The sequence below is a fragment of the Salmo salar genome, chromosome 20 (assembly GCF_965601325.2).
Source record: "Salmo salar chromosome 20, fSalSal1, whole genome shotgun sequence".
NCBI classification, from domain to species: Eukaryota; Metazoa; Chordata; class Actinopteri; order Salmoniformes; family Salmonidae; genus Salmo; species Salmo salar.
In genome coordinates this window covers 58,046,303-58,067,572 of record NC_138310.1, presented here as the reverse complement: position 1 = coordinate 58,067,572, position 21,270 = coordinate 58,046,303, and the positions used below count along the sequence as shown (strand labels likewise).

Genomic DNA, 21,270 nt, shown 5'->3' with positions numbered 1-21,270 from the left:
GCCAAAGATGCATGATCTCGCTAATTTGTAATGCACAGTGACATTGTAACACTATGACATCTTACGGCAAGGTATTTTTGATTGTGATGTCTTTTTTTTTTTACAATATTTATATTTTTAGACAATAGAAAATAGCCATAGACAAAGGTCAATAGACAGCTGAACAGTCCACAGACATGGATCCACTAAACTAGACATGACATTGGCTGGGACTTAATGCAAACATTAATGACATTATACTCGCTCATGTGTTCCCACCGTATCCATGTCATGTTTAAATGTAACCCCAATATATATATATATATATATATATTACTGAGTATACCAAACATTTAAGAACACCTTCTTAATATTGGGCAGCACCCTCCCATCCTTTTGCCCTCAGAACTGTCTCAATTTGGTGTTGAAAGCGTTCCACAGGGATGTTGACTCCAATTTTAAATGTTTTAAATTGTATTTATTTCACCTTTATTTAACCAGGTAGGCCAGTTGAGAACAAGTTCTCATTTACAACTGTGACCTGGCCAAGATAAAGCAAAGCAGTTCGACACAAACAACACAAAGTTACACATGGGATAAGTAAACGTACAGTCAATAACACAATAGAAAAATCTATATACAGTGTGTGCAAATGTAGTAAGATTAGGGAGGCAAGGCCAATGCTTCCCACAGTTGTGTCAAGTTGGCTAGATGTCCTTTGGGTAGCAGACCATTGTTGGTACAAATGGGAAACTGTTGAACATGAAAAACGCAGCGTTATTTTCACGTACGTCAGATACAGTGGAATGTGTTGTTTTCCAGGGTCAGACATAGTAGTACAACGCCCCTGGAGATAATTAAGGTTGAGTGGCTTGTGGCTCGGGGATTCGAACCAGCAACCTTTTGGTTACTGGCCCAACACTCTAACCGCTAGGCTGCGTGCCATCATACCAATGATGACATTGCTTATTCCTATTAGAGCCTATTAGCATATCATATTAATACCATAGGTTACACCTGGATGTCCCCTTGTGCTCCCTAATCTACCACATTGACATTATGGGGAGGCAGCGAGTTGCCTGAGATTTCGATTGAATTACCACTGTGCCCTGGCCTGCGCTGCTCTCCAGCCACACACTAAGTGGGTTATACTGGCACATTTTCTCCTCAATCTTTATCTTTCCAAAGCCTGTCTTTTGCGGTCTCTCTCTGTCTGTCTCTCTCTGTCTGTCTCTCTCTGTCTGTCTCTCTCTGTCTGTCTCTCTCTGTCTGTCTCTCTCTGTCTGTCTCTCTCTGTCTGTCTCTCTTTGTCTGTCTGTCTGTCTGTCTGTCTGTCTGTCTGTCTGTCTGTCTGTCTGTCTGTCTGTCTGTCTGTCTGTCTGTCTGTCTGTCTGTCTGTCTGTCTGTCTGTCTCTTTCTCTGTTTTTCTCTCTCTTTCTCTGTTTTTCTCTCTCTTTCTCTGTTTTTCTCTCTCTGTTAACCTTTCTCTCTGTCTGTTTCTCTCACTCTTTCTCTGCCTCTTTTATCCCTCCTTTTTCTCAGTAGCATTTCTTCATGCAAATTGTGGATTGGGTAAATCAAATTGGGCAGCAGGTGGGTTTAAATGTAGAAGCGTTCTAAGATAATTGATGGATTGAAGTGTAGCCAACCTATAAAACGTAAGTGCCAATTGTAGGTACTTGTGCTAAGGGCTCTGGTTAAATCATAAAAGTAACAAGGCACTTTATATTAATGAGAGCTGGTGCAACCGTAAGATACAGTCCATTTATGAACTTTATGGTGCATTCATTTCTCTCAACATCATCTCATTATCTATTCAGCTCTTAGAGCCTATGTCTGTTTCTATTTGTTTTCAGGGATATACCATACTGTAAATATTGCACATTTTGGTATCTATACTGTATTATATATATATATATAGTATAGCCTAGTGAGTGATCATAATATTTACTCTGACCACCCTTTACATGCATGTATAGTAGGTCTATGTACTGTATACCTGAGACTGATATAAGTTCTGTATTCCCTACAGATACAGAGAGCCTGGTCAATGGGAACCATCAGTCAGGAGCGTCCCAGTCGTGCCACCCAGCCCCCGGGGCTAGAGACTCCTGCTCCGAGCATAGTGCCATCGTCAGCTCCATCGAAAAGGACCTCCAGGACATCATGGACTCCCTAGTCATGGATGATCCCCAGCCTTCCTCTTCAGACCACCCCATCCCCCACTCCCTGCTGTCCCCCATGGTCAACGGAGGAGGCCGCTACCTCCTCTCCCCTCCCACCAGCCCAGGAGCCATGTCGGTGGGCTCCAGCTATGAGAACACCTCCCCACCCTTCTCCCCCCTGTCCTCTCCCTCGGCGGCCAGCAGCGCAGGCAGCTACACCAGCCCTTCTCCCAGCGGCTGCCTGGACCCCCAGGACCCATCCCTGCCCCCCGTGCCGGTCCGCTCATCTAGCTACAACTACACAACTACACCACCCATCCCCCAGCCAAGGACCATACTGACCAACTACAGCCCTGGCGGCGGGGTGCAGAGGGTTCCTGAGAGCCCTAGGCACCAGAGGAAAGGTCTCCTGGAGGCCCCCCAAAGCCCCAAGCCAGCCCGCAGAGGCCAGAGACTGGACAGCCCAGGGGGGGTGGGTTCAGAGAGCCCTAGACTGACCCACCAATCTGTTGCCTCAGCCGATGCCGGGTACATGGGCATGGGCAGGAACGCAGTGCCAAGTAGCCCCAGACTCACCTCCAAGTTCCCCTACTCCTCCACGTCCTCCTCCCCATCCAGTCCCAGGACGAAAGCGGGCACCATCCTCCAGGAGCGCCCGGCCAGCCCCTTCAGAGAGCAAGCGGACCACTCCCTCACTTCCAGCCCTTCCAGACAGCTGCTATCCCAGCCCAGCAGGGCCTTTCAGCCTCCCCTGGACCCCATCGTCCACATCATCCAGGGGGGCTCTCCACTCCAGCAGCACCACCCCTTCCCCCACCCCCGCACGCTGCAGCCCCCAGAGAGCCCTCGGCTGACTCGCAGGAACCTTGAGCTCAGCAGCGGGGGCAGCAGCATGAAGGAGCTCCCACCTCTCAGCCCCTCCATGGCTCGCAGAGGGGTGCCTGTTCACCTGGGGGCTCTCCCTGGAACTATCCCCACGTTGAGAACGCCTGAGAGCCCATCATCATCATCATTGGGGAAGTTGGGAGTCCCGGAGAGCCCCAGGCTCCTACGCAAGGCCGGCTCCCCCGCGGAGGACCAGTTTGGCAGCAGTGTGGTCCGAGCCCGCAGCCCCTCCCCCACCTCAGGGTTGATGATGATGGAGAGTGGGGGAGGTGGGAGGAAGGCCAGCTTTGGGAATGCCATCTCCCCTGCTTACAGCCTGGGCTCCCTGCCTGACTCCTCGCCTCTCGCCAGCCCCAGGGGCCATAGGAAGATGTCTGGGGGCTCCCGGGATCAGAGGGGCCCCCACCCGGGCATGCGGGAGCGCAAAAACAGCATCTCTGAGATCAGCGACAACGAGGACGAGCTGTTGGAGTACCACCGGCGCCAGAGAGAGGAGAGGCTCAGGGAGCAGGAGATGGAGAGACTGGTAAGTAGAACGGCCTGCTCTTAGCTGGATCAACTGTTAGCTGTGAGCTACGCTAGTTGTTCACACCAATCATCATTGACCCACATGATACAGAGATACAGGGTATTAGCAACCTAGAAGTTATTGGATTGGTTGAACAATATTTATCCAAGTAATACTATCAATTAAATGACCATTCATTTTTCTACTGGTCATCAAGGTGGTCTAGGGCAGTGGTCACCAAAAATAGGAACGCAAGGCTTTATCGTTGTTTTTTTACAGAAATGTTTGGCGATCGACTAGGAATGCCTTGGAGATCGGCCAGTCGATCGCCAAACATTTCTGTAAAAAAACAACAACTATAAAGCCTTGCGTTCCTATTCTTTTTTTATTCCTATTTTTTAAATACCCTTCATGCCGGGTAGGCAAAGTGTTCCCATTTTTAACCATTTCATGTGTCTGAAGGTACAAACTCTGCCTTCCCTACGGGCCCGGAGAGCAAATCAAGTGCACTATAGGCCTACCGCTGGCCAATCGGATGGCTGCAGTAACGTAGCACACGTAAAAGAAAGTTACAGCAAAGTTGATACTGTGAGATTTGAAAACTTCTAAAACCATGACTAGAGAGAGACTGTCAACAAATACAGAAAAGAGCTGCTGTTTTTATGAGTGAGGGTAAGTTCTTACTCAGCACTGTCAACACTTTGCATTCAACACTTTTATAAGCCATAAAATGCACGTTCTTCCTACTTCCACTTGTGCTACAACCAGCACTGCAGCTGTAGTGAATGAGTAGGAAAGTGTCTCGTTATTATTGGTGTCTTGTGTCTTTTTTAATATTGAGGAATATTTCACGTTCTCTGTTCATAGGAGTAACAACATGAATTTGTGCATGAAATAATGTGGTGCGACTCGAGTTCCGCCCTCAGCTGAAAGGCAGTGTATCTTTTTGGTCGGTGTCAGCGGAGGAAAGGGAGAGCGGAGGTACGTTGAGGCGAGCCCTCAGTCGGCTGCTCTGTCGCTCCGTGGTGTCTCATTGCTACAGTACTGTTTTTAATAGGTTCATGTTGCATAGGCTTATGTTTTTGAAGCAATGTTCAGCAAAATCTGAGCTGTAGATCTCGGCTTGCATTTTGACTCAGAAAGTGATCTGGACTCAGAAAAGGTTGGTGACCAGTGGCCTAGGGGATAACTCAGCCGCCTGGGAATATTCCCAAATCCAGCTCCTGACACTATGCTGACAGGAAAATCTCTCTCCCTGCTTGTCTCTCTCTCTCCACTATCTATCCAATATAAACAACAACGAAATCAGAACGTTCTTAGATGGGCCCCCTCATGGTTTTCACATAAGAATTAAATCAGATTTATACCGTCATACACAACATGTTTATGATGAAGCTACTGGATGTGCTGAGCTGTAGTTTGTCTTATAGCCTTTTTTTAACCACCATGTTTAGTCTGTCTCCACTCAAGTGTTCCTCCACATGACCAGTTAACCATTTGTTTAACCTAAGAGGATGGGAGTGGAGAGCACAGTGAAGTCCATATTTGTGAGGAGTAGGGATTGTAAAAAACTCTGAATCCCGACTGAAACCGTCTAAACTGCCGACGTGCGGTGACTAAACGACCAGGTTTTTCCATGGCAACCCCATTGTTTGTTGTCCTATTTTTCACTGAAGAGGGGGAGGGAGCGGTATACATCTTGGATCTGTCTGTGTCCCCGATGAAGCGCCTGAGACAATGTACTTTTATATGCGTGTGCCTCTGTGTGATGAAAAACTCGTCTGCCTCCTTGTAGGTACACCATAGCAATAGAATGACTAGAATGGGAAACCCCCTTCAGACCTTGGCAATATGAAGTTACAGTCATGGGTACATTCTATTTCTATGAGTAGGGTGCTGCTTCCAAAATGAAGGCAGTTCTTTTGGGCAGAGGAGGAATGACTTGCCACTCTGTGTACACTGGGCTACGCTCTGGTTCCCAACAGGAGCATTACTTCCATTACACAGCAGTAAATCCATGTCTGGCAGTCCCAGAATGGACACAATCTGTCTGTCTCCTCCGTCACCCCCATGTGTTGGAGTAGGCTGCTGCCCTAAATGTAAGAGAAATGTCTCTTTTCCAATTCAACGAGAAAAGCAATTGCCAGGCTTGTTAAGGACAAAAAGGTCCCCCAACCATATCAGTTAAATTGTATTTGTGATTCTCTCTGTATGGATGGGGTTTAAATTGAAAGGATGGTTATTACAGTGAACCATAACGACCTTTGGTCTTAACCTTGTGCCATTAGACTGGGAAATATTGACATAGGACAGAATGTAAATAGCAGAAGGAATCTCGGGGAATGTACATAAGCCAAGCGGATAAGGCATGTGGTTTATGGAGAAAGGTGCTAAGATGGGGGACAGATTGTAGAGATTTATGTTTTCTTTGTCAACTGCCGTTCTAACTTTCAAAATGTAAGATGGGTGGTTTGGCGAATTACGTAATGCCTGCGTGATTAGTAACCTTGTCTGAAGCCAGAAGGCTTGCATTAGCTCCATGAGCAAATGCCTAGGCTTTAGCTTAGTGAGCTAGCTATCCCAAGTATAACCAGATTAAGCCCCTGGCATATGAGCTTTGCCACTGGTATGATAGTATTTTCTTTGTTAGGAGGGATCGAGAGGGGTATTATATGCGTTCACTGTGAACCCAGGTGTGCTCAGCTCATGCAGCACTGAATGAAGGATTTGGATCCCGTAACCATTATTACCATGAGCCATTTCTGCATCCATTTTAATCGACCCAAAGATTCTGTTCTGTCCAGGTCTTTAAGATCCAGCAACTAGACATAGACCGAACTGTGCAGAGCTAAGCATGACATAAGCACGACTCCTGCCGTGGTGCAAGACGGGGAGAGCCAGCGCAGCGAGCCAAGCGTGACACAGGTCCTCAGTGTCTCTCACTGGAGCTGCCAGGGGAAGTGGGAGGGATGAAGGGGAGGTGGGGGGTAGTGTACAGTCCAATCATTGAGGCTATATTTACCCCAAAATAGCCACACTTTCTCTACCCAAGGAGTCTGTCTGTCTGTCTGTCTGTCTGTCTGTCTGTCTGTCTGTCTGTCTGTCTGTCTGTCTGTCTGTCTGTCTGTCTGTCTGTCTGTCTGTCTGTCTGTCTGTCTGTCTGTCTGTCTGTCTGTCTGTCTGTCTGTCTGTCTGTCTGTCTGTCTGTCTGTCTCCCAGCGACATGCTGCAGGCCAAGCCAGGCCAGGGGTAACTAACTACACTTTCTCGCCAAGTTATTTTCGGATGCAGTCAGTCAGACCCTGGGGATCAGTGTCATGTCCGAAGCAAAGAGATATGCTGGGTACAGCTATCTATCCCTACAGAGGGAGGCAGCACAGGCTCTCTCTGGCATCCTGAAACTATCAGCACGGTTTATACATAAGACTTGTTTACTGTACCAAGCATACTCAATTATTTGAGTGTTCTGGAAAGATATTTGTGTGTTCTGTGGACCGAGAAAACATAAGTGTTCACCAGGGACGACATCATTCGTGCCGTCTGTTTACAATGTTTACACAGCGCCTTCATTCTCTTTCATCCAAGTATAATGTGCCACATAAACCAGTGAAACGGTATCTTAAGATGTTATTTTTACCAGTCGATCAGAGGTGACCTCTATATCATATAGGAGTCCAGACAGTTAAGGATATTATTTCTCACGTCTGAGCTGCCTTTGAGTTGTAGTGATACACATGGTTCCTTAGTGAAACACTGCCTTGGCAAAGACACTTGGCATATGGCGTTAGTCACTGGCTGGCTGCTCTGACTGTCAGACAGTGTTGTGAAAATGCCAGTCTACTGAAGATGATCTCATTGTTGTAATTAGAGGTCCAAGGATGATGATATCACATATTCCATTACCTTTATAATGCGGACAAGTTTTGTCATGCACAGTGTCACAGGGGTCGTTGAAAGGAGACCAAGGCGCAGCGTGTAAAGTGCTCATTATTTTTCTTTAATGAATACACCTCGACAAAAACCACAAACGACCGATAACAGTCCCGTTAAGTACACAAGACTAAAGGGAAACAACTACCCACAACCCCAAAGGAAAACAGGCTGCCTAAGTATGGCTTCCAATCGGAGACAACGAAAGACACCTGCCTCTGACTGGAAACCATACCCGGCCAAACATGGAAAAACAACACATAGAAATAGAAAACTAGAACCCTCCCACATAGAAACAGAAAACCCAAAAACCCACACCAAACACCCCCCTGCCACGCCCTGACCAATTTACTATGGCAAATGACCTCTTTACCTGGTCAGGACGTGACACACAGCAACATTTCTAAACTTAGCTAAACAAAAATACTCTTATTTGTCAGCTGAGCGAGTCAGAATTAGCATGGATACAATGTAGGTTATTATTGTTCTCTCTAGCTCGAGGGACATGCAGTGCATTTGAAAAGTATTGAGAACCCTTGACTTTTCCACATTTTGTTACTTTACAGCCTTATTCTAATTAAAAAACATTTTTTTATTGTCTTCATCAATCTAAACACAATACCCCATAATGACAAAGCAAAAACAGGTTTTTAGAAATGTTAGCAAATCTATTAAAAATAAAAAACTGAAATATCACATTTACATATGTATTCAGACCCTTTACTCAGTACTTTGTTAAAGCGTCTTTGGTAGCGATTACAGCCTCGAGTCTTCTTGGATATGACGCTACAAGCTTGGCACACCTGTATTTGGGGAGTTTCTCCCATTCTTCTCTGCAGATACTCTCAAGCTCTGTCAGGTTGGATGGGGAGCGTCGCTGCACAGCTATTTTCATGTCTCTCCAGAGATGTTCAATCGGGTTCAAGTCCGGGCTCTGGCTGGGCCACTCAAAGACATTCAGAGACTTGTCCCGAAGCCACTCCTGCGTTGTCTTGGCTGTATGCTTAGGGTTGTTGTCCTGTTGGAAGGTGAACCTTCGCCCCAGTCTGAGGTCCTGAGTACTCTGGAGCAGGTTTTTTTCAAGGATCTCACTGTACTTTTCTCCGTTCATCTTTCCCTCTGTCCTGACTAGCCTCCCAGTGCCCTGCCGCTGAAAAACATAATCACAGCATGATGCCACCACCATCATGCTTCACCGTAGGGATGGTGCCTTGTTTCCTCCAGACTTCTCGCTTGGCATTCAGGCCACAGAGTTCAATCTTGGTTTCATCAGACCAGAGAATCTTGTTTCTCATGGTCTGCGTGTCTTTAGGTGCCTTTTGGCAAACTCCAAGTGGGCTGTTATGTGCCTTTTGTAATTTAGGAGTGGCTTCCGTCTGGCCACTCTACCATAAAGGCCTGATTGGTGGTGTGCTGCAGAGATGGTTGTCCTTCGGGAAGGTTCTCCCATCTCCACAAAGGAACTCTGGAGCTCTGTCAGTGACCATCGGGTTCTTGGTCACCTCCCTGACCAAGGCCCTTCTCCCCTGATTGCTCAGTTTGGCCAGGCGGTCAGCTCTAGGAAGGGTCTTGGTGGTTTCAAACTTCTTCCATTTTAAAAATGATGGAGGCCACTGTGTTCTTGGGGACCTTCAATGCTGCAGACATTTTTTTGGTACCCTTCCCCAGATCTGTACCTCAACACAATCCTGTTTCAGAGCTCTATGGACAATTCCTTTGACCTCATGGCTTGGTTTTTGCTCTGATATGCAGTCAACTGTGGAACCTTTTATATAGACACGGTGTGCCTTTCCAAATCATGTCCAATCAATTGAATTTACTGCAGGTGGACTCCAATCAAGTTCTAGATCAGTGGAAACAGGATGCACCTGAGCTAAATTTTGAGTCTCAGCGCAACAGGTCTGAATACTTATGTAAAAAGGTATCTATGTTTTTCATTTTCTCTCTACCCCTGTCTCTTTCGCCCCCTCTCTTTCTCTTTCCCTGTCTCTTGCCACCTCTCTTTCTCTTTCCCTGTCTCTTTCGCCCCCTCTCTCTTTCTCTTTCGCCACCTCTCTTTCTCTTTCCCTGTCTCTTTGTGCATGCAATTCTGTCCGTGAAGAATTTCTAGCAAAGGGAGAGTGACTTTTCAGAGTCGGTGATAATGTCAGAGAAAAAGGTTGGCTCTTCACAGGAGAGTGAAAGGTCTTCTCTGCATGACTGGCATCTTTGTCAGTGTTCACATGGATTAGCACACTAAATATAACCAGCACACCAAATATATTCTTGTCTGTACTGTCCTGTCATCGGACAGCGTGGCCTAGGTTTAGACCTAGAACAATGCTCTATTTAAGTGCAGAGATTACATGTATTTTTTTCCCGCTGCCCCTGTTTAGAGACAAGTGCATGATAATTGTCCGTTCTAAATCAAAACGAATTTCACGCATATATTATTTAGTATTTGTAAAGACAATATTAAAACAAGAATAGTCTGATGGGTGACAATATTAGCTTATCACTTGTGAATTACAGTGGAAGTCAGAAGTTTACATACACCTTAGCCAAATACATTTAAACTCAGTTTTTCACAATTCCTGACATTTAATCCTAGTAAAAATTCCCTGTCTTAGGTCAGTTAGGATCACCACTTTTATTTTAAGAATGTGAAATGTCAGAATAATAGGAGAGAGAATGATTTATTTCAACTTTTATTTCATTCATCACATTCCCAGTGGGTCAGAAGTTTACATACACTCAATTAGTATTTGGTAGCATTGCCTTTAAATTGTTTAACTTTGGTCAAACGTTTTGGGTAACCTTCCACAAGCTTCCCACAATAAGTTGGGTGAATCTTGGCCCATTCCTCCTGACAGACCTGGTGTAACTGTATCAGGTTTGTAGGCCTCCTTGCTCGCACATGCTTTTTCAGTTCTGCACACAAATTTTCTAAAGGTTTGAGGTCAGGGCTTTGTGATGGCCACCCCAATACCTTGACTGATGTCTTGAGCTGTTGCTTCAATATATCCACATAATTTTCCGTTCCTCATGATGCCATCTATTTTGTCAAGTGCACCAGTCCCTCCTGCAGCAAAGCACCCCCACAACATGATGCTGCCACCCCCGTGCTTCATGGTTGGGATGGTGTTCTTCGGCTTGCAAGCCTCACCCTTTTTCCTCCAAACCTAACGATGGTCATTATGGTCAAACAATTCTATTTTTGTTTCATCAGACCAGAGGACATTTCTCCAAAAAGTACGATCTTTGTCCCCATGTGCAGTTGCAAACCGTAGTCTGGCTTTTTTATGGCGGTTTTGGAGCAGTGGCTTCTTCCTTTCAGGTTATGTTGATATAGGACTTGTTTTACTGTGGATATAGATACTTTTGTACCTGTTTCCTCCAGCATCTTCACAAGGTCCTTTTGCTGTTGTTAATCTCTAGGAAACAGAACGAGTCTCCTTCCTGAGTGGTTTGACGGCTGCGTAGTCCCATGGTGTTTATACTTGCGTACTATTGTTTGTAAAGATGAACATGGTACCTTCAGGCGTTTAGAAATTTCTCCCAAGGATGAACCAGACTTGTGGAGGTCTACAATTTTTTTTCTCAGGTCTTGGCTGATTTCTTTAGATTTTTCCCATGATGTCAAGCAGAGGCACTGAGTTTGAAGGTAGGCCTTGAAATACATCCACAAGTACACCTCCAATTGACTCAAATGATGTCAATTAGCCTATCAGAAGCTTCTAAAGCCATGTTATCATTTTCTGGAATTTTCCAAGCTGTTTAACTTCTATGGGCTAGGTGGGACGGTAGCGTCCCACCTGCGGGACACAGCCAGTGAAAGATCAGGGAGGCAAATTGAAAAACAACAAAATGTCATAATTCAACTGTCTCAAACATACGACTATTTTACACCATTTTAAAGATACACGTCTCCTTGATGTAACCACATTGTCCGATTTCAAAAAGGCATTAAGCAAAAGCAAAACATTAGATTGTTAGGAGAGTACATAGACAAAAATAATCACACAGCCATTTTCCAAGCAAGGACATGTGTCAATAAAACCCAAAACACAGCGAAATGAAGCACTAACCTTTGACGATCTTCATCAGATGACACTCCTAGGACATTATGTTACACAATACATGTATGTTTTGTTCGATAAAGTTGATATTTATATCCAAAACAGCATTTTACATTGGCGCGTGACATTCAGAAAATATTTTGCCACAAAGTAGATATCCTAACCGACTTGCCAAAACTATAGTTTGTTAACCTCTATGGGCAAGGCGGGACGAATTCGTCCCACCTACGTAACAGCCACCTGAATTCAGTGGCGCGATTTTTGAATCGTTTGAAATACTATTACTTCAATTTCTCAAACATATTACTATTTTACAGCTATTTAAAGACAAGACTCTCCTTAATCTAACCACACTGTCCGATTTCAAAAAGGCTTTACAACGAAAGCAAAACATTAGATTATGTCAGGAGAGTGCCCAGCCAGAAATAATCTGACACCCATTTTTCAAGCTAGCATATAATGTCACAAATACCCAAACCACAGCTAAATGCAGCACTAACCTTTTATGATCTTCATCAGATGACACACCTAGGACATTATGTTATACAATACATGCATGTCTGTTCAATCAAGTTCATATTTATATCAAAAAACAGCTTTTTAGATTAGCATGTGACGTTCAGAAAAAGCATACTTTGACGGGGAATTTACTAACAGTTTGCTAAATTACTCACGATAAACGTTCACAAAAAGCATAACAATTATTTTAAGAATTATAGATACATTACTCCTCTATGCACTCGATATGTCCGATTTTAAAATAGCTTTTCGGATGAATCACATTTTGCAATATTCTAAGTACATAGCCCAGCCATCACGGCTAGCTATTTAGACACCTGGCAAGATTTCCTATAAGAAAAATGTTCTTACCTTTCCTGTTCTTCGTCAGAATGCACTCCCAGGACTTCTACTTCAATAACAAATGTAGGTTTGGTCCCAAATAATCCATCGTTATATCCAAATATCCTCTGTTTTGTTCGTGCGTTCTAGACACTATACGAATGGTAAATAACGGTCGCGCGCATGGCACATGGCGTGACAAAAAATGTCAAAATATTCCATTACCGTACTTCGAAGCATGTCAACCGCTGTTTAAAACCAATTTTTATGCCATTTATCTCGTAGAAAAGCGATCATATTCCGACCGGGAATCTGCAATAAGCTAAACAGCCGAATGAAATTTCTCCACGGGGGCGAATCGTGCACGCGCCTCATTCAATGGTCCTCTGATCGGCCACTTGGATAAGGCGATAATCTGTTTCAGCCAGAGGCTGCCTCGTCATCGTTCAGGTTTTTCCCGGGTTCTGAGAGCCTATTGGAGCCCTGGGAATTGTCACGTTACAGCTAAGATCCTTACTCTTCAATAAACAGATGCAAGACGCACGACTCCTTGTCAGACAGGCCACTTCCTGCATGAAACCTTGTCAGGTTTTTGCCTGCCATAGGAGTTCTGTTATACTCACAGACACCATTCAAACAGTTTTAGAAACTTTAGGGTGTTTTCTATCCAAACCTGAACAATAATATGCATATTCTAGCTTCTGAGTTGGTGTAGGAGGCAGTTAAAAATGGGCACATATTTTTTCCAAAATTCTCAATACTGCCCCCTAGCCCAAACAGGTTAACAAGAAATTTGTGGAGTGGTTGAAAAACGAGTTTTAATGACTCCAACATAAGTGTATGTAAACTTCTGACTTCAACTGTATATATTATCACTTTTGAATGATACCGAGCTTAAGCTTTGGGCGGCAGGGTAGCCTAGTGGTTAGAGTGTTGGGCTAGTAACCAAAAGGTTGCAAGTTTGAATCCTTGAGCAGACAAGGTACAAATCTGTCGTTCTGCCCCTGAACAAGGCAATTAAACCAGTGTTCGTAGGCCATCATTGAAAATAAGAATTCGTTCTTAACTGACTTGCCTAGTTAAATAAAGGTAAAATAAATAAATAAAAGGTAAGAAATCATGCCTTTTTAAAGAAAATCATATTCGAGCACATCACATAACCTAGCCCATAGGCCTATATGATTTGATAAGGTTCATCACAAATAAAGTGGCAAAATAACTTCTTCAAATTAAGCACATTAATCCGCTCTACAAAGGGTGTAGAGCCTAACTGGAATACATAAGCAGCGCGTGAGTTTCAAGTTTGGGGAAGATCATTTTCACCCTAAAAATGCACCTTTATAGTAAAAGCATTAAATGCATAATCGTATTTGTGGTCACTTTTGAGAATGGTGTTTTTGCACTAATGGAACATTCGCGCTTATAGCCTACTACCGTGTGCGCATTGCTGCTCTTATAATGTGAAGAAATAGCCTAATAGTTTATCAACATTTTATGTTAAACATTCTGATCTGTTGTGTCAGCCTTATTGCGTTAAATAACATTTTTGGTGCTAGTGGTTGTATTAATTTGGGATCTATTCCATCCCACAACTGTCCCAGACTGTTTGGAATATTTATTTCTCGCACAGAATATAATAGGACAACTTTTGTACTATGAGGATAGTAGCTTGACATATGCTAGTGATTTTGCTGTTCGTTAGGCCTACTCATCTTGTTGGCTGACAGAGTAAATGTGGACAGTTCTTCCAATATCTTCAATATGCACCTCGGAATTGGATAAGGACGCGTGCAGTTGCGTCCCAGATGTGTCTGTCTTCACTTGTAGCCTGTGAGAAAGACCAGATCACGTGATGGAGAGTGGTCTCAGTGCGAAGTGCTTCAGAGCAGGCAGCACTCAGGGAGAAGGGCTGAAAAAGGCATAGATTTTTTTAGGGTGCATTATAGCCACACAAAGTGGATGCCACCGGGAAATTCAAAGCATTATCAAGCAACTTTTTTAAAATCATCATTAGAGTTGCATTATGCAGCCTTACAATGTATTAAACTCTAAATGAAACATATAGTAGTACCTATTTCTTTGTTAACCAGTCAACACAGAATAGCCGCATGTGCGCACACCCTCAAATCGTTTGGAGAAAATATCCTTTCTATTTTATTCAGCTTTATTCAATTGTATTCTTCATACTATAAAATAATATAAAATAATTCCACGGACTTCTAAGCAAATCTTGTCTGCTAAATTAACTAGTGTAGCCCACAGCCAAATGGTATAGCCAGATCAGGACAACTCAGAGTATGCTATTCTGTTCTTCTGAAATAGACTACATTTTCTTCATATCATGTTTCTTTAGACCTGTCTAAAATAAATAATGGATTTATTGTATAGGTGTAAGCTATATTACATGGATTTATTAGACTTTTTAAAATGTAGATGTTCCAAAGATCTGCATCAGTGGCTTGTAGGCTGTGTGTGAAAGCCAGGAGATGATGATAAATGTGTTTGATAACTAACGGTCAATTACCGTGAGCCCGACCAGTTATTTGCTTGACAATCACTGGCTGATGAAATTTGGTGACCGTCACAGCCCTAGTCAGGTAGCTGTGGTTGATTTAAACACTTATATATTTTGTAGTTCTTACAGCAGTATACAACTTTATTATTCTAACCACATTCCATCATTAGGCCTAGAGTTGGAAGTGTGTGTGTGTGTGTGTGTGTGTGTGTGTGTGTGTGTGTGTGTGTGTGTGTGTGTGTGTGTGTGTGGTGTGTGTGTGTGTGTGTGTGTGTGTGTGTGTGTGTGTGTGTGTGTGTGTGTGTGTGTGTGTGTGTGTGTGTGTGTGTGTGTGTGTGTGTGTGTGTGGTTTTAAAGCACGGTGAGTATCGAGTTTACTAGCCAGGGAAGATTATAGTGATCCCCACAGTTTGATTGAGAAAAGAGGGTGGGGGAGATAGTAAGTACAAAATATCTCATTCATACTCCATTTAAAGGGAAGCTATTGTAGTCTAGTCTGTGTGAATAACAATAAATATGCTCTGTGTCTATTTTAGGTTCTCTGTGTCAGTTCTATCGCCCCATTGTCACGATTTGCCAAATACAGCACGCTACCATGCTGTTTCAAAGCAATCATTGGTTGGGTGCTTAAGATGGCATGTGAGGTGAACAAAAATATGTTAGGCTATCTGCATTCAGAGAACATTCAGTGAGAGGTCATAGGGCTGTCACAATTATCATGTAGCTGACTATTATGGACAATAACCGTGATCTGAAATTTGTTTTCGTCATTATCATCTTACTACATTCATTTTAGATGAAGGGGGATTAAACTTTGTATTCAAGTAGATACATTTTACCCAATAGCAGTTTTTCATTTTTACATGAATTAGGTACCGTAACTGCCGCAACTTTTTTCCCACGCTTTGAACCTCGCGGCTTAAACAATGACGCGGCTAATATATGGATTTTTCACGCTTTCACATTTTTTTTTCCAAAAAAACACATTCTGTGACGTGCTCAGTTTTTTGGCGGCGTGAAGCTTTCATTAGACCAATGAAATTGCCGAACGGGTTAACCTCTCTGGGCTAGGTGGCACCAAATCGTCCCACCTACGTAACAGCCAGTTGAATCCTGTGGCGCGATTTTCAAATACCTTAGAAATGCTATTACTTCACTGAAACCACTGAAGTCATTTCCTTCGGTGTCGGAGTTGAATAGCCTCAGAATTGCTTCATCCGATATTGGATCGTTTTCATTGTCGCTCTCGTCACTGTTTGACCTTAAGCTTGAATGGGCTAGTGATTGTAACAGCATGGAATTCAAAGGAGGAGATAGACAGATGGGTCAGGGGAGAAAGAGAGAATGTCCACTTGGGAGAGATGAGGATTCCAGTGCCACCACCCCGCTGACCAGATGCTCTCGGGGTGTGCGAGAACACGTGGTCAGGCGAGGAGAGAGCAGTAGGAGTAGCAGTGTTTTCTGTGGTAATCCATGTTTCCGTCAGCGCCAAGAAGTCGAGGGACTGGAGGGTAGCATAGGCTGATATGAACTCTGCCTTGTTGGCCGCAGACCGGCAGTTCCAGAGGCTGCCGGAGACCTGGAACTCCACGTGGGTCGTGCGCGCTGGGACCACCAGGTTAGAGTGGCAGCGGCCACGCGATGTGAAGCGTTTGTATGGCCTGTGCAGAGAGGAGAGAACAGGGATAGACCGACACATAGTTGATAGGCTACAGGAGAGGCTACGCTAATGCAAAGGAGATTGGCATGAAAAATTAACTAAACAACTGGGGAAGCGAGAGAGCAGGGCCTCCCTCACTAACAATTCACTGAAACACTAAAACGCTAAAATATAACTTTTCTACCACTAGAAATTAAAATTGATGTAAACTACAGTGGTTCAATGTTTCCAGGAATAGGCTCAAACTTAGTTTATTCCGCTAGATAACTTGGTACAGTATTCTTCCGTGAAAACCCACCTAGTGCACCGTGTCCTATGACGCCGTAGCTAACTAGCTAACTAGCATGCTAGCATCCTATAACACACGGTTAGCACCAATACTTGGTAACAACAAGCTACCAATGGATCATTCGTGTCCGTGTCTAGTTCATAACGCAGAAGTAATTAAACATTGGCTAGCTAACACAAAGTCAGTCCTGCTAGCTACACAAGTGGACTACACATCTCGAATGTTCAGAAAGTTAAGCTTACGTTGCAAAAATCTTATTGACTAAAAATGATACAGCTAGCTGGTAGGGTTAGCTAGCTAGCAGTGGGCGCGTTGTAAACTATGTTAGAAAATGTAGCTGGCTAGCTAACCTCGATAGTTACTCTGTACTACGCCTTTATCTTGATACAAAGACAACTATGTAGCTAGCTAACATTACACTAGTCAAATCGTTCCGTTGTTATGTATATAGTTTCTACAGTACTGCTAATTGGTAAAGTTGGCTAGCTAGCAGTGGCTGTGGTGTTATGGTGTTGACGATGTTTCAAAAACGGCGCGAATGAACGAATACAGCTGGCTAGCTAACCTTGTTAGTTCCTCAGAGCTACACCTTTATCCTTGATACAAAGACAGCAGATACAACTATGTAGCTAGCTAACAATACACTAATCAAATCATTCCAATGTAATGTTATGTGATGAAATGTAATATTACCCGCGGAGCGAGGTGCAGCACGACCAACAATGTAGTGAGCTCTGACCCCTCCTCCTAGTGTCTAAGCCCCTCCCCCTGGGCCTGAGGACAGAGGAATGATCTCCATCCGAGCTCTGTTGAAACGTGAGGTGGTGAATCACAACTGAACAAGCCAGCACTGGGAACAGAACCTAGCAGTATAACCACAGTGCAGCCACAGCTTACTGTACATACTACACTGATCTAGGACCAGTAATGGAGCGACATAAAGTCCTCAATGGAAGCGGATCGGAAGCACACAGAGCGGGACAGAGTAGGGACCAAGCCATGCTGTACTTACTCTTTCTGGCTCAGGAGGACGCAGTTTCCTCTCCAGTGTGACTGCACTCATGAAGGTAACAAGGGAAAACTCTAATATTAGCAATTGTGGAACAGTTGCTGCTGTCTCTGTCTATATTTAAATGTGATTTGGTATGTGTCTGTGTGTTTGGATGGTGTTAAAGGCTTGTGTCGGGTATTCATTGTTTCGTTGGTTATAACTGCATTAGCAAGAGAGACAAGTTTTAAACTGTTGTTTGTTGTTCCAGAATAGATGTGGAATTGGGAGGAAACAATGAGTTGTGTGTGTACGTGCGTGTCTGCCTGTGTCTGCTTGAGTTGGTGTGTATGTGTGCGTGAAGCTGTGCATTCCTGCATGTGATGAAGTTGGTGTGTGGGTGTGTTTTGTTGAGGTCATAGGCTGTTCCTTTGCTGAGCAATTCACAATGGTGGCTTTCAGATTAACAATGTATTTTTACGGTTTCAACCTGTATTTAGACTTTGGAGATTTGGCTGGTTAGAGCATGTGAAATGTGCTTGATATCCAATTGGTAGTTACAGTCTTGTCCCATCGCTGCAACTCCCGTGCGGACTCGGGAGAGGCGAAAGTCGAGAGCCATGCGTCCTCCGAAACACAACCCCGCCAAGCCGCACTGCTTCTTGATACACTGCTTGCTTAACCAGGAAGCCAGCCGCACCAATGTGTCGGAGGAAACACCATACAGCTGGTGACCTGAAGTCAGCGTGCATGCGCCCGGCCGCCACAAGGAGTCGCTAGAGCGTGATGGGACAAAGAAATCCCAGCCGGCCAAACCCTCCCCTAACCCGGACAAAGCTGGGCCAGTTGGGCGCCGCCTCATGGGTCTCCGGGTCGCGGCCGGCAGATCCGGGATCGTACCCAGATCTGTAGTGATGCCTCTAGCACTCCGCTGCAGTGCCTTAGACCTCTGCGCCACTCGCGAGGCCATAATAAAAGTTTTACATTAGGCCTGTTCTCCAAGTCTGTACTGTTGAATTAACAATGGTTATGCTAAGATGACCTTGAATCGAATGATTCAATTCTCAGAGAAACATACCATGAAACTCTTACGCTTTCTTTCAAAGTGCATCCTATCCACACAACGTCAAACACACTCAGCTTCAAGACCTCTGCGTCTGTCGCTAAGAGATTGCCTTGACTCTAGAGTCATGTTAGTTAGGAACCAAATGGACTGAAACGGAGGATAACCTAGACTTGTCCAATAAGACAGGCTCGTTTTCAATATCCATTGTAAGGAAACCGGTATGCCATTTTGTTATTTGAGTGAACTATCCTTTTTAACCTCTCTTGGGTAGGGGGCAGTATTTTGACGTCAGGATGAAAAGCGTGCCCAAAGTAAACTGCCTGTTACTCAGGCCCAGATATGGATATGCATATAATTGGTTGATTTGGATAGAAAACACTCTAAAGTTTCTAAGACTGTTAATATTATGTCTGTGAGTATAACAGAACTGATATGGCAGGCGAAACCCCGAGGACAAACCATCCCAAAAAACAAAACAATTCAGCCTACCACTATTTTCAATGGCCATCACTTTTATTATAAGGCCAAGTCCTCCCAGTTCCTAGGGCTTCCACTAGATGTCAACAGTCTTTAGAAAGAGTTTCAGGATGTTTTTTTGGAAAAATTATCCAGAAATTGTAGTTTTTCTAGGTGGCTCCCATTTTGTCTGTAGTGTTTCCAAGCGCATGGAAGAGAGCGTGTTCTTTGTTATTTTTCTCCGGTAAAGACCATAACGATTCTCCGTCTTAAATTTTATCGTTTATTTACGTATTAGGGTACCTAAGGTTTGATTATAAACGTTGTTTGACTTGTTTGGAAAAGTTTATTAGTAACGTTTGGGATTCATGTTGTATGCATTTTGATGGAGGGAAACCGGGTGGATTATTGACTGAAGCGAGCCAGCTAAACTGAGTTTTTATGGATATAAAGAAGGACATTATCGAACAAAAGGACCATTTGTGATGTAACAGGGACCTTTTGGAGTGCCAACAGAAGAAGATCATCAAAGGTAGGGCATTTGTTATATCGCTATTTCTGACTTTCGTGTCACACCTGCCTGGTTGAAATATGTTTTTCATGTGTTTGTATGCGGGGCGCTGTCCTCAGAAAATCGCATGGTTTGCTTTCACCGTAAAGCCTTTTTGAAATCTGACACAGCGGCTGGATTAACAAGAAGTTAATGAGCACAACCCAGGCCACGGTGGAAACTCCAACCTGAGGGTGTAAATGCTTGGAGGTCAGGGGTCATTCATCTTCTACTGTGTGGCTGTGAAGTCTGAGTTTAGCCTAGTCAACATCCTGCCATGCCAGTGTGTTCTGTCTTCTCAGACAGGGCCCAGCCAAGGGGAGGAGACCGAGAGGGAGAGAGAGTGGGGAGACAGAGAGAGAGACCGTATGTTCATTTAACCTTACCTGGCCAAACCTGGTCTTATGGATATCATAGAAAGCATGCTGCAGTATCATAAATGCTACTAGTTGTATGGTGGTGTAGACTTGGTGCTTCCATGTTCTCCTGTTGTGCATTGTTTTGCATTTAGATATTGTGGGATGGATGATGGGCACAACACAATGTATAGGTTTGGAAATCTTTGTCATCTAGTCAGCTTCTAAAACGGGATCATACTTCACTTGCATCTTTCCTCGAAACTTGTCTCTGTTTTTTATTTAACATGTGGCTGTAAGACCAGCCTTACTGCCACTCAGAGAGACATCTGGGGGAAGGGGGCTGTTGTCTCATTAATAGAGGCATCATTCGTTTTGAATGCAAACCAGTTCGACCAGGGACAATAAGTTTCCTCTCAAACCTAGTCAGTGATACAGGCTGCATCCCAAATGGCATCCTATTTTACCCTATGGGACCTGGTCAAAAGTAGTGTACTGTATAGGGAATAGGGTATCATTTGGGACACGGACACCAGCACAGGATGCTGCTGGAGGGCTAGTCTTCCATGTGGCTGTTTGAAGCTGCCGTTCTAATTAGCGCGAGCTAGTGACTATCTGCCTCCCTGGAACTGTGCATGATAAAAAATCAAGAGGGAGAGAGGGAGAGAGAGAAAAAAGAAGAGGTCAATCTTCAATGTGGTTGTTTTTCCAGTGTTCGCTGCGCTAAGGAGAGTGTGACGTTCTTTTATCCCTTGGGTTATGAGTTGTGAAGAATGTCTTTGTATCAGTGAGACTCTGAATTTGTTCTTGGTAACTCGGCGGCTGTCCTTGTTGCATGTCTACAGTGAAACATTTAAGCAATACCAATGGGCATTCCCCACAGGGGTGTTGGTTGTTTTCTGGTCAGCGTACACTGTGTACAAAACATTAAGAACACTTGTTCTTTCCATGACATAGCTTTCACCTGGTCAGTCTATGATCCCTTATTGATGTCACTAAATCCACTTCAATCAGTGTAGATGAAA

The 21,270-nt window shown here is 44.1% G+C and overlaps 1 protein-coding gene across 16 annotated transcripts in view; it reads left to right on the top strand.

The window, feature by feature from the left end:
* The window catches only part of LOC106580939 (pleckstrin homology-like domain family B member 1), a 107,645-nt gene that overhangs the window by 53,781 nt on the left and 32,594 nt on the right, over nt 1-21,270 (top strand). For all 16 annotated transcript variants that reach the window (XM_082966578.1, XM_082966587.1, XM_082966579.1 and 13 more), the window contains one exon: nt 2,012-3,555. In XM_082966578.1, coding sequence (XP_082822704.1) covers nt 2,012-3,555 — 1,544 coding nt within the window. The remainder of the gene's footprint in view (nt 1-2,011; nt 3,556-21,270) is intronic.